Here is a 15,663-nt window from a genome sequence, read left to right as displayed (position 1 = left end):
AAAATCAAGATCAAAGGACCAAAATCTATTATATCTCTTCTATACATGGAGGAAGAGGGAAAAGAGTAGATATTATGTAGGAATTTCCATACTCCATTGTTCAATTAAGATGTGGTCATGTATATTTATCATGATGACACGTATTAGCATGGTATTTTACTAGTTAGTCATATAGAATACCATTTGTGCTGCAGCAAATTGAAATGAATATGCATGTGGCACTGATGGTGTTCCATATGTTCAGGTAGAATTCCAGAAGAGTTCAGAGTTTTTTATATATATATATTAAACTGCTGAGCTGTAATTTTTTAATTTCCTTGCCAGGCATGCAAAATGTGAACTTGTGTTAATTGCTCACTCTCACTCGCTCGTTCCCTGCCTTTCGTCTGTTTTGCTTTCGATCATCCTTTCTGTCCTCCTGCTCTCCCCCCACCTCCTTCCTTCCTTCCATTTCTCCCCCTTCTCTCTGAGAAGATTAACACAATCTCTGCTCTCAGAGAGAAAACAAACACAGATAATCCTCAGCACGCTTAAGGCTGGTGACCGTGGATTAGCCGCACATTTAAAGCGAGAGCACATGGAACACCCTGTTGCAGAGGGGCACGCCTGCAGCCTGCTCCCCAAGGGAGAGAAACAAATGGGTTAAACAGGACACTTGACATATTTCCCACCCCCACATCCTCTCACTACAAAGGAAATAATTTTTTTTTTTTTTTTTTTAAACGTCAGAGGCACTGGAGTACATTCAAACTCAGCTCGTTGCCTTTTTTCTTTTTTTAAAAATATTTTTTTAAAGAATCAAGCTGCGGCTCCCGAGGGATGCCACTGGAGGGCAGTATTACAGAGAGGCGCACTGACAGCCCAGGTGTAGTTGGTTTATGTTATCGCCTCATAGTTTAATGAGGTTAAATGAGCCGGCAGCATCCTTGTAATTATACTTGCCCAGTGTTAACACAACAGAGGAGCACCGGGAACGGTGCGAGAAACGCGAGAAGGTGCTTCCAGGGTGACTGCGGCTCAATTTTCCCCGTCCCCTTTGAAATACAAAAACCCGTATGCCTTCAGGTATTAAAAAAAAATTCTATAAGCCAGCAAGATGAATCGGTTTCAGCTGTCCCCGGCGGACTTGCCGTAGATCGCGGCGGGTCTGCATTAACCAGGGAAGCAAAGGCTCGACGCACATACGGCACTTTCTGTCATCTCGCCTGAGATGAGAAGACTCAATTTGTTTGCAGATCTTTTAAAGTTGATGCGCTCGGTGCCAGAAAGCGGAGCTCGACCAGGGAGTCTCCAGCCGGGCCTCCCTCGGTGCGCCGCAAAAAAACAAAAGCCCACACAGTGTGGGGGGGGGGAGCAGTCGCACATTAATGAACAAATCACTCTCAAAATAATCATAATTAGGACTGTGATGAGCGGCCTCCGGCCCCGGCCGGCTCCTCCGAGCCGCAGCGGTGACCTGCTCAGTCAGCCATATCTGTGGGGGTGTGGGGGGAGACACGGAGCAACTAAAATGGCCTCTGAGACGAGAAGCGGCGAGAGCGGCGAGGTAGACTCGATGATGGCCGCGCTACACCAACACGTCCCGGGCTGACCTGCACACGCTGGCAACCGTGGCCCCCGGGCCCCTAGCTCGCTCTCGCTCTCTCACACACACACACTCTCTCTCTCATCTCTTGCAGGAGAAAAAGGGCTCTTCCTTTTTGAAGCTTTGCCGCTTTGATTTTCCCCTCTTTGTGAAGAAACAGGGAACGCTGTGCCCCTCTGGTTTGTGCCGTTTTCCAATATAAAAGTGAGTTCGGTAAGCATGTCCGCATGCACACGCAGTGGACTGCAAACAGGCAAGAGCCTCCGACCGGTTAATTACAGCAGTAATTAGCATGTTTCAGCAGCCAACATGTCACCGATCTGGACTGATGAGGTGAATACAGCCATGTTGCAATTTGCATTTCAGGAGCATAAAATTACTGGTCTGTTTCAAGCGCAACTGACCGAAACTGGGTTAAAAAGTGTCCATCACATATCATTAAAACCTGGAGGGAAATTGGAGAACCATCGGCTCAGAAAACAGTCCTGAATGGCTGCGACCACAGCTCCATTTAAGAGGGAAAATAAAAGCATTTCCAACTATGCAATGGGAACAGCTGTGTGGCCATGAAAAAGCCACTTATTAGTGAAGCGAAGCATAAAAAGGGCTTCAATTTGCTAGAAGCACAAAGACTCAATTCTGTAGGAACGGAATAAGGTCACATGGTCCACAGTGACCTGTCCTGTGGAGGCAGTGACATGATCTGGGGGTCACTTCAGTTGGTCAGGTCTGGGTTCGGCAACGTTATGAATATACTGACTCATCATGCATTTGCATCATGTGAGCCTTTCTTTCCTGACAGAAGTGGCATGATTCAAGATGACAAGACCAGGAGTCACTGGGTCCTAATTGTGTGTGTCTCAGGGAGCATGAGACCAAATTTTCACACATGGACTGGCCACCGCAGGGTCTAGACCTTAACACCATTTAGAACAGATTAGACTGCAGCGGAGAATCTTGTCCACATAATACAACGCCAGACTCAAATGAAAGTACATGCCAAAGGGGGGTCCAGTAGACCTTTTTGTAGTAGTATAATAATCACTTCAACACTATATTTGAAAAAAAAAAAAGGGTTCATTATTATTCTTTATGTCAGATATAACAGTACCTGTCTGTCCAATTTCAAAGCCCTCTTATCCAGGGTTATGGGGAAGTTGGAGCCAATTCGAGTAACAAGGATATGGAACTGACACCGGGGCCAATTTATAGCCACCACTTCACCAGACCTGCATGTCCTCAGTCTACGTGAGAGAACCACTGATCCTGGAGGAATACGAGGAAGACTTCCACGCAAACAAGCCAAGTCTTCTTGTTTCCACCAAGCTTTCACAACCAAAAGAGAAAGAAAAATGTCCAAAAATGACAGAAAAGCCTTGTTATGTATCAATGTGTGAGCATATGTGTGGTGTGTGTGAGGTGGCTGGTAAAAAAAAAAAAAATGGCACACAGCTCACAGCACTGTGGGACACCGAGGGGTCCGGGGGCAGGCGTCCTGATGACAGAAATTGCTCCAATTGGAAGCATTCATCTCCCTAGGGTGAGAAAATCGCCACTTTTTGCCAGAAAATCCGTCACTTGAGCTGTGCTGAGCTTTTTTGACAGGGTGACGATAGAGGATATTTTGAAATGCTGCAAACAGGGTGGCCAAAGAAATTGTCAGAGCCGGTGTGCATACAAACCAAAAAAAAATGCACAATCTCTCTCTCTCTTTTTATGCGGTGAAAACCAACTGGCAGCTTAGCTATAATTTTCCGCTTTGTTTATTTTAATTCTATTAGAGTGGTATCTTTTTCATGTTCCTGATTAGTTGTGCGTGGGTCCAGTGAAAGGCTAAATCCCTTTTAACCCCTGAGCGCTTTATTTTATGAGGCCTCAACGTGTCTGCCACACTGTGAACTGCGACATTATAAAACTTCTGTTAGTGCATTTCCTTCATTCACTGTCCCGCTGTTCTTCTCTGTTTCCTCTTCTCACCCTCACTCACTATCCTTAACCAGGGAATATCTCGCTCCTGGAGTTCACCATAGTATGTTAGTAGGGCCGCCGTATTAAACCGCGTGGAGCGGATCTGGACTAAAGTTCTGTGCTGTTCGCAGTGTCACTCTGATTACAGCTGCCCAGCGAGACGCCACGCTCCTTCTGTACTCTTCTCTCTTTACTTGTTCCCTCACTCTGCCTCTCCTTCTGAGGAAGAGTGGGAACACTGGGAACACACACGCACATAGAACACATGTAACAGTAATGTGTATTCTGAATACAAAACCAAAAATTCTGAATTCAGCCCATGTTACATTTAGTTAATTTTTGAAAAAAAGACTTTACATTACATTACTATAAACATTACTGTTACAAAGTACTGCTGCTTTGCACAATTCAATATTTTTCTATTTGTATACAATTAAAAACATTGTTATTGATTTATATATATGTTTTGGGCTGTCTCTATTTTCACATTTAAAAAAAAAAAAAAAAAAAAAACACATAAAAAAAAGTCATAAAAGATTTCTGCTTTTCCTGCTGTTGCTGCTGATATGCCAAAAGAAGCCAACAAATTGATCACCCAGGTCACAAGAAAAGTATAAAACATGCATTTCAAAAATGTATTTCATGTGTATTCCAAAAAATTATTTACACTCCCATTTACACTTAAACTCACCTCATCCCTCTCGGCCTCTCTCTCTCTCTGATTCTTTTTCTTCCTCTGCGCTTTCCTCTCTCTGGCCAGTCCTCTTATCGCGCATCCCCTTTCTATCTGTCACCCTGCCTGCTTTTCCCTTATCAAAGTAACACATCCCCGGCCTGAAAATCCCTCGCAACCTCCCCTCCGGCCACAGTACCTTCCAGCATGGCACACAAAGCCCCGGGGAGCTGTCCGAGTGACAAACTCCATCTCTTATAGAAACTCACACACGAACAAGCACACCTGCATACATCCATACAAAATACACATACACTGGAAGGGCGCTAGTGCTCATACACAGACATACAATGAAAAGTGTCATGTGTACATGACGAACTGTACAACGCTTTGTCCGAGCCGAACAATCAGATAGCAGCAATAAGACAACACACAGAGAGGCGGATAGATGTGGCAGCACGTCAACAGGCCGGCCAGACGCTAAAGCAAGATAAACGTCCGCAGCACCATCCCTCCGGCAGTGTGATGGCACATGGCTCGTCCGCACATGTTGGTGTCGGCGGCACCATGCACAACTAACCAATGCATGAGCAGCAGCAGGTCTTAGGTGAGTAATGGATCAGAGTCACACATGAGTCAGGCAGCTAGGGTCTCACACACACACACACACACACATCCCTGCATTAGACTATGGGAAGATAAGATGGGGGAAGAGCTGATGCAACTAACCTTCCCGTCTGACAAGCAGCCAAGAACACTAACCAGAGGCGGCTATCGTGAGCCTGTGTGCTCCTTAGCAGCAGATTTCCACTTAACCTGCGCCTCCTCCCCACCCCGATCATCTGTTACACCCCTCTGTCCCGCCTCACCACTCCACCCCCGTCCCACCCGCACCTTGTTGAGGATGATGACGGCCTCCTGGTTCAGTCCAGTAATGTTGAAGGTGTCCCCCGTCTCGCCCTCCAGTATGGTGTACTCCAGCTTGGCGTTCTCGCCCAGGTCGGCATCTGTCGCTGAGACACGGCCCACCTCCGCCCCTGCCACTGCCAACTCCGACACCGAAAACGACCACATACCTGAGAGAGGGGGATGGAAGGACAGTTAAAGGACATAAAGTCACCTACACAAAGTGAGCGTGCATCATGGGAAATAAGCCTCTCATATCTCAGTTTTGTGACTTTGAGTATAACAAGCTCTGCTGTAAAGGCTGAGGGATGATCATCCACATCCTCTTCCGCTGGAGAAGCTGCAGAATTAATATCTCTCGCCAGAGTTGTGGGCCGCTGTGATAAACTCGCGCGTATTCTCCCGGCAACTCGGTGAACGCAGGCCACTGGTCCCCACCGCTCACACGGCCGATTCTTTACACTTCATTTCGCACTGTGTCCAGTGAACCTCATGAGAGGGCATGCAGAGATGCTGAGACACAAACGTGGGGGAGAAATAGCAAGGTAGCCCTGGCCAGAGGGGTTTAACATCCAGACTCATACTTCCCTTTATTATCTAGTATTTAATAACATAGCCGTTCTAGAGTCAGAGAAAGTGGACCAATAAATACATTATATATATGGAATTTTGCTTACTTTTCACTTCAATATACAAACTCCTTAGTTAGTTGCATTCTGTGAATGTTCAAGGTTTTAATTTGTGTGAGGCTCTGCACTGTGCATAATGTCCCACGATCCGGATCGGGATTAAGCGGTTACAGACAGTGAGTAAATCAGTTAATCCGCTGCAATGGTTTCACTTACCGAATTCAAACTTTACATTTACGGCATTTATCCAGAGCGACTTACAATAAGTAGTTACAGGGACAGTCCCCCCCTGGAGCAATTTAGGGTTAAGTGTCTTGCTCAGGGTCACAATGGTAGTAAGTTGGGGTTTGAACCTGGGTCTTCTGGTTCAAAGCCGAGTGTGTTACCACTAGGCTACTAACACCCTAAAAAACGAACATCACAGTCATTTTTGGGGGCAAGACCCATATTATCACACTTGAAAGAAGGGATTCTTTACCACTGACCTCATTTTCACATGCTAATAAATGGCTGACAAGATGATAGGACTTATATTTAAACTCTATCATTTATCCTTCGTGTTGACTGGTCTTGTGCCTTTTTGCTGTTTTTTCCAAGTTTCCCCTCTACACTTTCCAAATGTTGCTACTGAATATTTTTGTCTTGACCTACATATGAATAAAAGATTGTAATTGTGTCCATTCAATACTGATTTAGTTCAAAGTTGAATGGCCCAAATCTTATTACACCACTACTCCATCCAGTAAATCAAAAAAATCTAATTCAGTCACCAATTACACTGTCTGGACCACAGCTCAAACATCTCTTGTAAAATTATTTCAGATAACAGTATACGTCTCCAAACTCTCATCTTCTGAGTCATAATGTTGGCAAAAAGGCTCTCAATTTACAGTAAAAGAAATATACTTTTAGGTGTTTTCAAAGCCCTTTTATCTGAGCAAGTGCCATCTCCTTGATGTGTCTCCTTCTGTGTGATTTACCACGGCTTGCATAGTCTGATGGAAAGCGTTTACTGGATACTGAGTCATGTTGTACATGCCAAAACTGTGCAGATCTGTAGCACTCCGGCTGACAAACATTCCGGCTGATATCAGACGTTTCTGGGCATTCTGGGAGTCTTGTGTGTTGGTCTGCAGAGCATACGCTTCAATATGTTCCAAATGTAGAGGATCCTTGTCAAGTGATCCTCGACAATCTGCATCACGATGTGTGGAATGTTCAATGAAAGGGTAAAGAACACATACAGCACCACCAGATAAGATTGTCTATGAAATCCATCATTAGTAGTCATTCAGCTGATTGCTTTATAGTCTAAAGTCTATGTAAAGCAATAAAAATGTGTTCTGAGTTCATCGCTCAGTGAAGGAATGTGTTATTATCCCAATGTGAACAATTCTAAAAAAAAATGCTATGTATATAAAACCATGGGTAAATACCCTGAAAAGTGCTGAAATTACGCCCCCTTTTGCTCGTTAATCCCAGTTATGAGCTGAAAAATGGAAGTGGTGCCTAAGCAGCTATATTGCAGCCGTACACATTTGAACCACTGTAACCAGAATTCGATCAGCCTGACAATTCAGTTTGAAAAAAATGGTTATAGTTTTCTTCTCCTTTTTCTGAGTAAACTGATGTATTACTGATATTAAAATTGAACAAAATTGTGTCTATCTGTCAAGGATCAAGCTAGGCTGTCTAATGAAATAGAACAAATGACGCTAATATGATGTGCCATTGAGTCACAGTTTAAACACAGTGTAAACAGCCAAATGGCCTTACAGTCACCACGATCCAACCAAAATGGACAAAGTTAACATAATGGCAGAGCAGGTCTTTTAATGTTTATGTGATTAAAAAGGGCAATATGGCATTACATTTACATTTACGGCATTTATGAGCCGCTCTTATCCAGAGCGACTTACAATCAGTAGTTACAGGGACAGTCCCCCCCTGGAGACACTCAGGGTTAAGTAAGTGTCTTGGTCAGGGACACAATGGTAGTAAGTGGGATTTGAACCTGGGTCTTCTGGTTCATAGGTGAGTGTGCTACTACCACCCTACAATATGACAATACCAGCAATACGGCAACAGCTTGCACTCATGAATTCTAATGAAATTCGTGATTTTTCTATTCGTCCTCCTGCACTAGGAAGCAGGAGGACGAATAGAAAAATCACGAATTTCATTAGAATTCACGTTAACAAAAACTGCCGTGTGTGTGTGTGTGTGTGTGTGTAAAAGTGCATGGGGGGGAAAAAAATAAATAAATAAATAAATAAATAAATAAAATAAGAGAGTGCGTCTGCACAGCACGCACCTCAAGCACGGGGCTATGGGGGCACATGAGGGGATACGAGCAGCTGCTGATGCGCAGATGTAAACAAATGAAAACGTGCTAAACGGTCATGTTAGAACTTTACTTAAGATTTCAAGGGAAAACGCCACCTTTTGTGCTCAGATTTACACTGTGTCACACTGCTTAATGCTGTGCATCACTACTATTGCACTGAAATGGGTGGTAGTAGCCTAGGGGTAACATACTCGCCTATGAACCAGAAGACCCGGGTTCAAGTCCCGCTTACTACCATTGTGTCCCTGAGCAAGACACTTAACCCTAAGTTGCTCCAGGGGGGACTGTCCCTGTAACTACTGATTGTAAGTCTCTCTGGATAAGGGCGTCTGATAAATGCTGTAAATGTAAATGTAAATGTAAATGAAATGCTGTTGCTGCTGGAGCACAAAAAAAGCTCCCTGTTTAACTCCACCGTTCAGTACTACAGTCTTGCAGTCTTGTTTGCAGTCTTCTCATGCATTTTTGTCATGTTAATTTTGTAATGTTTTAAGAAACTCCTTTCCATGGACATTTGCCAGGTACAGAAAGAAATTCCAGCATCCCATATTATAGTTCTAAAGACCAGCACAGAAATGGTCTCTGTGGGTCCTACATAACATGAGAACATATTTTCAAACCATTTGTCACAGAAACAATTTAATCCCAAATAAAAATGCAGTCTACATCAGTCTACTTTACTGCTTCAAGGAGCCAACAACACTTTATAAATATCAGACACTCAAACCCACCCACACGCACACGCACACTCAGTCACAGTGCTTAGAGTGAGAACGAGAGCAATGGTGGCAGTGACAATGCCATTATCAGCTTTCGGCCTTCATGTTGCCATTACTGCCCACAAAATCTTTCATCAGAAAATGACAGCCTATCTGTTCCAAAATCGCAAATCACAGGCCATCTCCCAAGGAAGTCACGTGAAAGGTCACGTGACGGCTTCTGCTCCTGCTTGCTCCAGGAAATTGGTGCTTTCTCGCCAGGAAAACAGCACATTCGCAGCGGAGTCCATGCTCTATTCCTCACAGATTCAGTGCACTCTCGACCCGGGGGGGGGGGTTGCGTAATTGTGTTCGGCAGAAAGAATCGAGGGTTGTTGCTGTGGTGGCTCAAAGTCGCTTCAAAGAGCCACAAAAAGCCATCCTCTCACCCTCACCCTGGAGACGAGACCCCGCAGCGTTCCTTTAATTAATTTTTTTTAAAGGAGCTGTTTAGGACCTTTGCTGAAGAAGAGCATGGCTTTGTCGGTCCAGAAGTGTCAGGGATCTGAGAGCAACAGACTAATGGGGGAACGGAGGACCAGGGACCTGTGGTTTAATGCGGACCGAGTATTAAGGGCTGACAGCCTTAGAAGAAAAACAGACAGAACAGGGAGAATAAAAAGAGAGCCAGAAGTGGGACAAAGAAAGGCATGCGGCAGAGAGCAAATGAAAAAGGTGGAGGTAAAGTGATGGCTGCGGTGACAGATGGAGCAGAGCGAGGGGTGAGAGGGCGACGCAGGGTGGGAGGAAATGTGGTCCAGGAAAGAGAAATATCAAGGAAACAGCCACCTTCAGCAGCAGCAGCAACCATCCAGAGGTGTGTAAACAACAGCCAAATGGCCTTACATGGACACAGTTAACATAATGGCAGAGCAGGTCTTTTAATGTTTATGTGATTAAAAAGGGCAAAATGGCATTACATTTCATTACAAATCAGTAGTTACAGGGACAGTCCCCCCCTCCTGGAGACACTCAGGGTTAAGTGTCTTGCTCAGGGACACAATGGCAGTAAGTGGGATTTGAACCTGGGTCTTCTGGTTCATAGTCGAGTGTGTTTCTTACTAGGCTACTACCACCCTACAATATGGCAGCAGCTTGCACTCATGCTTCCTAATGCACAACAACACAAACCCAAACATGTCTGCAGAGCTCAAACAATTTATCAAAAAGGAAGATGCAGGAAGGGGAAAAAAGGCCTATGGGATTGAGCAGGAGGATGAATATAAAATCACGAATGTCATTAAAATTAACGTTAACAAAAACTGCCATGTGTGTGTGTGTGTGTGTGTGTGTGTGTGCAAAAGTGCACAGAAAAAAAAAAAAAAAAAAGGACAAATAAGAGAGTGCATCTGCACAGAACGCACCTCAAGCACCGGGCTATGGGGGCACATGAGGGGATACGAGCAGCTGCTGATGCGCAGATGTAAACAAATGAAGAACGTGCTAAACGGTCACGTTAGAACTTTACTTACGATTTCAAGGGAAAATGCCACCTTTTGTGCTCAGATTTACGCTGTGTCATGCTGCATAATGCTGTGTATCACTACTATTGCACTGAAATGCTGTTGCTGCTGCTGGCACCTTGTGGAAATAATAGATTCACACTTTGAATTAGGTAGTCTGTCATCACTGACAGCAGCTCATTGGCAAAGAGGGATGGAAAATGACCTTCATCTTGTTTACACTAATAAATGCTGCTGCCTCCAAGCTGCAATCACAGATAATATAATCTTAATATAACGGTGTGATATAATCTTAAGGCTATTTTGCCCAGCCCTGCATCCCTATTAGTTTGATGCAGTTCAATCAGGACACACATTCATTACATCCATTAAATGTTTAATAAGAAATGACTGTATAATATAATTGTGTTAAACTCCATTTCTGACCTTGCACCATGATTGGCAGAGAGGGAGTGCAGTTAGCCTCTTTCTTGTGGCATCCCTGTAAATGGCATTGCGCCTTGTTGCACCAGTTCCAATGTAAAGGACCCTACCTATCTGACTGCTGTTGCTGAATGGTGTTGCTAAGCAACAATACCAACAACTCTTCTTCATCATTCCCCAGTTAGGTGTTTTTCTATTCACTGCTGATGATTCAAATGACCGTCATACATACAAAGTCAGACAGTAGTACTATAGCGATAGTAAACATTTTAAACTCAAGTGAGTTCTATATCTTTTTTTTAAGACTGAGTTGAACAGACTAACTCTGGAAACTTTGGAACGATCTGCCACTAGAGATTCTTAAATCACGGTTGAAAACCAATCTCTTCACCCTGGCTTTTGACACCTTATGGGATGTTTGGATTTAAACTTATTTTCTCATATTTTAGTACTTTAAGTGATTTTATACTGTTTCATGTTTTAACTGATTGTATTTATCATGTATTTTATTTTGTTTTATGTGATGCTAGTTCTTTTTATTTATAGTCATATCTTATTCACTGTACAGCACTTGTCCTGTGTTGGTTGCTTTAAAGTGCTTTATAAATAAAGGTGGATTGGAATGAATTGGATTGGACTGTTGGAGTAAGTAGAGTTGTATAGTAAGTGTGTATTGAAACAAATCATGAGTGACTAGCACCAGCCATGCCTGTATAGAAAGGTTTAGCCATCCCATTTGATGACATGCACATAATACCTTGTTATTTTGGTGCGTCCTGAACTCAGCAGTACATGAGAAAGAAAAACTCTCATGTCTCATTGCCCTCCCTCTAGGACTTGCCTCAAGGGACAGGAAAAAAAAAAATCTTCACAGGCCCCTTTCACCTTGGACACATTTGTTTTCTACCTCCTCCCCTATGGCAGATGATGCTGAACACCAGAACCGGTCAACACAGAGAACATCTTCCCACATTAACAGCTGATCATATAACCACTACTAAATCCTGCTCCATACTTAAAATACTGCTTGTTTATATACATCACATGTGGTGTGATACATAGCAGAACGTTCTTCCCTACAAGGAGGCATATCCAGCATGCAAAGGAGACATGGCTGGAGTCAGCACCACAGACAACAAGGCCTGGCATACACATGCAGAATGCAAAGCAGGAAGACGTGTCACACTTGCCAACAGGCCACAGGAAAGAAATGAGCAGAGAACAGCAATAACCAGTGTTTACAGCAAACAGTAAACAGGTGGAGATGGGGAGGTGGTAGGTTTGAACCAAACCACCAGCACATTTAAAAAGCAGGATCATGTTGAAAAAGTGAAGCCATCACAGGGCTGGCGCCCCTGCTGGCTAGCTGCAGAACCATTTTTAGCACCTCCCATCACCGTGCCAGTGACAAAATTTTCATTTTTACTTTTCTCATCTGAGCTGCCTTTCCTCCTGCAGTGTCTGATTCAGACCAAGTGTATATGCACCAGAGCTGGGCTCTTTTATCTACTTCAAAGTTGAAAAAAATCAAAATGTTTCATTTCTATGACTTTTTCCAGTTGGTGCAATTTTAACCAATTTCCCTGACTAAAATATCATTGGAACCTTCAGCACATGCTGTTAACTGACAGAACATCACTCCTGAAGGAACAACGTTGCAATGTTCTTGCAATGTTCCCACTTGGCTGCAGTATGACAGCATTCTTCTACTCTACCGCCTGGGTTTGCACAGGTTGATGTTGGTGAAAAAACACGTCTCAGTCTGCCACCGATTAATGATGACTATGTCTTCACCTCAGGTTTCCATGCCAACACCGTTTTAACCAATGTTCTTCAAACATCAACAATTGGAGCAGGTTTCCTCGCTGCAGACCGCACCAAATGTGCCCAGCTGTCACACCTGTCTCGGAGTCACTGACGTCTCTTTGCAGAATGAATCTTCCATGCCCAGAAGTTGCATAAAAAAAAAAGTTTCTGTGTGGAACACTAGTTTTCCATTTTTTTAATAGCCTAGCAGTCCTTTCTGCACAGGCAGTAAGTGGTAAACTCCATCATTATCAGCCCTGTTCACCACACAGCTTTTTGTTTTTAATAAAAAAAACAAAAGCATTCAACACAGTAGACCATCTCATACTAGAACGCCTCAAACAAATTGCACAGTTTAATGGCACTGCACTGGAATGGTTCCAGTCATACCTCACAGACAGATCTGGGTTCATTTCTATTAGACATTGGGCCATTGGGGACGTTGAGTTTTGGGCCTTCTTTTTAATCTATACATGGTACGACTTGGACACATCAGCAGCAGCTTTGGGGTATCATTCCACTACTACGCGAACCTAGATTGAAGCCTGTCTGGTGCAACATTCAGTCTCTCCATTCATTGACTGCTTGTCTAGAGGATGTAAAGGCATGGGTGGAGTGTAATTTCCTAAATCTGAGCAGCTCAAAAACAGAAGGAATTCAAATTTACACCCACCAAAATCTCCTTCTTATAACATCTACTTCTTTAAAAGAGTCACCAACCTTGGTGTTATTTTTGATCCACAACTCACCTTTGAAAGCATATCAAGCACATTTGCACAATCTCCTAAAACACTGCTAAACTCTGGCCCACACTCCTCTCTGACACAGAAAAACTAGTGCATGCCTTCAATCACATCAAGACTGGTTTATTGTAATATGCTTATCAGAATTACTGACAAGAACTTTCGAAAACTTCAATATGTTCAGAACAATTTTACATGAGGCTCCTGGTATCACTGGGGATTTCCAGCTACTGTCCAACCTCCACATTTGGGGGCTCCACAGGATGTAGCATGCTTTAATGAACGCCTGAAAACGTTATTTAGCAAATGTTTTTAGTGATTTTTTTGCTGATTGTTAATGTTGTATTCCCATCAAGTTATTAAATGCTATATGTTATCCAAATGCTATTTTATTGTCTGTGTGCATTTTGAGATTTTTGGTGAACTGTGAAGTGCATTATAAATAACATTTATTATTGTTATTATTATTATCATTGTTGTTGCTGTTGTTATTATTATTAATAGAAAGTAGAGAATGCGGCTCTCCACTGAAACTACAGTCTCGCCTCAAAATGGGTCATGTTACATATTGAGAGACACCATAACCTGTTCACTTTCATTGGTTTCATGCAGAGGGTTTACTGTGGGAAAAAAAGTTAGAATAAGCTGGTGAAAGCTGCCATACTTTATCAACATTTGAACAAAATCAAAGCCAATGCATTATAGGCAACATTTCCAAATTCATTGTAAAAAAAAAAAAAAAAAGACGATAAGTTGACAGGAATATGCAGGGATATTTGAACTATTAAGCAAACGTAGCTGGGATCACTATTTGAATAATAAAGAGGCTGTAGCATCATGCATTAAAAAGAATGGCAGAGGAACAAAAGGTCCTAGGCAAGCAAACAATAGCGGGACTGGCAATATTTTGACAGTGAATGAGCCCTCTTAAGGTGAGCTGTCTGCCAGCATATCAATATTTAACAAAGGTATTACGGTCGGCTTCTGGCAGCTGAAATTCAAACAGGCAATTCACTTGGAGGGTTTATTTCTAATATTCATATAATTTGTCATGTTGATTTGGTCAACTCATTCATGGTATTTTATTCAATTAATACTTTTTCAGTTTAACCATGTAACGATATATACAATTATATATCAGTCATATTTAAGAGGCATTGTCAGTGTTCACTAACGTCAGATTCAATAGTTTGATACAGGGATTATTATATGTCCACTCATATCGACTGATCAGATATATTGATATTTTTAAGTAAGTAGTGGGCAGTGGTGGCCTGGGCGGGCAAGGAAACGGAACCGTAATCAGAAAGTTGCCGTTTCTAATCCCTAACCGCCAAGGTGCCACTGAGCTGCCACTGAGCAAAGCACTGTCCCCACACACTGCTCCCCGGGCCCCTGTCTAACGGTGATTGTTAAAAGCAGAGGACACATTTTGTGTTTCACAATGACAATCATTTCACTATCACTTTACTTTGACTAATGGCCAAAGGACCCCTGAGTTATCAAACACTCCCTGTGCATTACATTCGTTATAGCGTAGAGACAATAATCTAGTTCATCACCATAGTAACACCAAAGAGAACATACAATGGCTATAGAAAGTATTCAGAAACCCTTAAATTTCACTCTTTATTATATTGTAATTTTTTTTCCTCATTAATGTACACACAGCACACCACATTGACAGAGAAACACAGAATTGTTGACATTTTTGCAGATTTATTAACGAAACTGAAATGTCACGTCACAAGTATTCAGACCCTTTGCTGTGACGCTCATATATTTAACTGTGGTTCTTCTGATCGTCCTTGAGATGGTTCTACACCTTCATTTGAGTCCAGCTGTATTTGATTATACTGGTTGGATGTGATTAGGAAAGCCACACCCCTGTCTATATAAGACCTTACAGCTCACAATGCAGGTCAGAGCAAATGAGAATCATGATGTCAGGATCTGAAAGAAGAACTCAGAGACAGAATTGTGGCAAGGCACAGATCTGGCCAAGAATACAAAAAAAAAAAAAAATGCTGCATTTAAGGTTCATAAGAGCACAGAAAGACGCTTGGGACTACCAGAACCCTTCCTAGAGCTGGCCGTCCGGCCAAACTGAGCTATCAGCATCATGCTGTGGGGTGTTGTGCAGCTGCAGGGAGAGGACGACTGGTTGCATCGAGGGAAAGATGAATGCGGCCAAGTACAGGGATATCCTGGACGAAAACCTTCTCCAGAGTGCTCAGGACCTCAGACTGGGCTGAAGGTTTACCTTCCAACAAGACAATGACCATAAACACACAGCTAAAATGGGTAGTTGCCTAGTGGGTATCACACTCGCCTATGAACCAGAAGACCCAGGTTCAAATCC

General features: G+C 43.0%; 1 protein-coding gene across 2 annotated transcripts in view; it reads right to left on the bottom strand.

Annotated features, from left to right (window-relative positions):
* The window catches only part of cdh24b (cadherin 24, type 2b), a 108,553-nt gene that overhangs the window by 20,061 nt on the left and 72,829 nt on the right, over positions 1-15,663 (bottom strand). For both annotated transcript variants that reach the window (XM_028976140.1, XM_028976141.1), the window contains exon 6: positions 5,121-5,302. In XM_028976140.1, coding sequence (XP_028831973.1) covers positions 5,121-5,302 — 182 coding nt within the window. The remainder of the gene's footprint in view (positions 1-5,120; positions 5,303-15,663) is intronic.

The sequence above is a fragment of the Denticeps clupeoides genome, chromosome 4 (assembly GCF_900700375.1).
Source record: "Denticeps clupeoides chromosome 4, fDenClu1.1, whole genome shotgun sequence".
NCBI classification, from domain to species: Eukaryota; Metazoa; Chordata; class Actinopteri; order Clupeiformes; family Denticipitidae; genus Denticeps; species Denticeps clupeoides.
The sequence above is the reverse complement of the archived record's forward strand: the minus strand, read 5'-3'. Positions and strand labels throughout refer to the sequence as shown.